General features: G+C 41.4%; 1 protein-coding gene across 1 annotated transcript in view; it reads right to left on the bottom strand.

Moving 5' to 3' along the window:
- The window catches only part of LOC107299699 (ectopic P granules protein 5 homolog), a gene marked incomplete at its 3' end in the record, with an annotated part of 32,296 nt that overhangs the window by 8,117 nt on the left and 22,738 nt on the right, over positions 1–1,441 (bottom strand). Inside the window, exon 8 of the mRNA XM_015829044.1 lies at positions 226–435. Coding sequence (XP_015684530.1) covers positions 226–435 — 210 coding nt within the window. The remainder of the gene's footprint in view (positions 1–225; positions 436–1,441) is intronic.

Here is a 1,441-nt window from a genome sequence, read left to right on the forward strand (position 1 = left end):
AGAAGAGACTATTTGTTGCCCAGGGTTGAAATGAAGGGTCCTTGGTGCTCTCTTTTCTTGCAGACGTTTCATTACCAAAACTAGGTAACATCATCAGTGCTAGAAGGGAGTGGGCTTTGTGGAGTGGAAGAGAAGGAAGGAAGGAAGGAAGGAAGGAAGGAAGGAAGGAAGGAAGGAAGGAAGGAAGGAAGGAAGGAAAAAAGGGAGGGAGGGAGGAGGGCTTACAGGGTGCTGGCTGCTGTCCAAAGAGGTGCTGAAGCCGGCCGACACTTTCAAGAGCTTCACCACCAGTTCAGCCGCTGGTTCCTTGGCCAGAAGGATGGAGGGGGAGTAGTGGCTATTGAAGTAACCGAGGATGCTCTGATAGGAGGCCATGTTGACATGCTGCCAGGGAAGGGAGCTGGCCTGGCCCAGGAGGTTGAGCAGTGGAGATTGCTGGAGAAGAGAGAAGAGAAAGGGGCATTTCACCCACGGCCCTTTCGGCCATCCATTTGCAATCGCAATTGTCACCAGAAGTTCAGTCAGAGGTTTCAACCAGAGCCCTGGTGGCGCAGCATTGCAGACAAACTCTGCCCACAATCTGGAGTTCGATCCTAACGAGGCTCAAGGTTGACTCAGCCTTCCATCCTTCCGAGGTCGGTAAAATGAGGACCCAGACTGTTGGCGGGCAAGATGCTGATTTTCTAAACCACTTAAGAGAGGGCTGTAAAGCACTAGGAAGCGGTGATCACCTTTTCAGCTCACGACATCTTCACACCAGCGAATTGGCTCCAGGTGGACTGGGGGGGGCACTGGGGTGGGGCCAAAGAGATCAAGAACTAGAATAGAATAGAGCTGGACTAGAAGACCTCCAAGGTCCCTTCCAGCTCTATTCTATTCTGTTCTGTTCTGTTCTATTCCATCACATAATTCTATTCTGTTCTGTTGTTCTATGTTCTATTCTATTCTATTCATATGTCATTCTATTCCATTCTATTCTATTCTGTTCTATATTCCAATATCCATTCCATTCCATTCTATTTTATTCTATTTTATTCTAATTCTATTTTATTTATTCTATTCTATTCTATTCTATTCTAATTCTATTCTACTATTATATATTTTATTCTATTCTATCCTATCCTATCCTATATTCCATTCCATATTTTCTATTCTATTCTATTCTATTCTATTCTATTCTATTCTATTCTATTCTATTCTATTCTATTCTATTCTATTCTATTCTATTCTATTCTACTCCATTCCATTCCATTCCATTCCATTCCATTCCAGCTATTCTATTCCTATTCTATTCTATTCTATTCTATTTCTATTCTATTCTATTTCTATTCTATTTCTATTCTACTATTATATATCCTATCCTATCCTATCCTATATTCCATTCCATATTTTCCATTCTATTCTATTCTATTCTATTCTATTCTATTCTATTCTATTCTAT

Source organism: Protobothrops mucrosquamatus, unplaced genomic scaffold (genome assembly GCF_001527695.2).
Source record: "Protobothrops mucrosquamatus isolate PMUCROS unplaced genomic scaffold, P.Mucros_1.0 scaffold5299, whole genome shotgun sequence".
NCBI classification, from domain to species: domain Eukaryota; kingdom Metazoa; phylum Chordata; class Lepidosauria; order Squamata; family Viperidae; genus Protobothrops; species Protobothrops mucrosquamatus.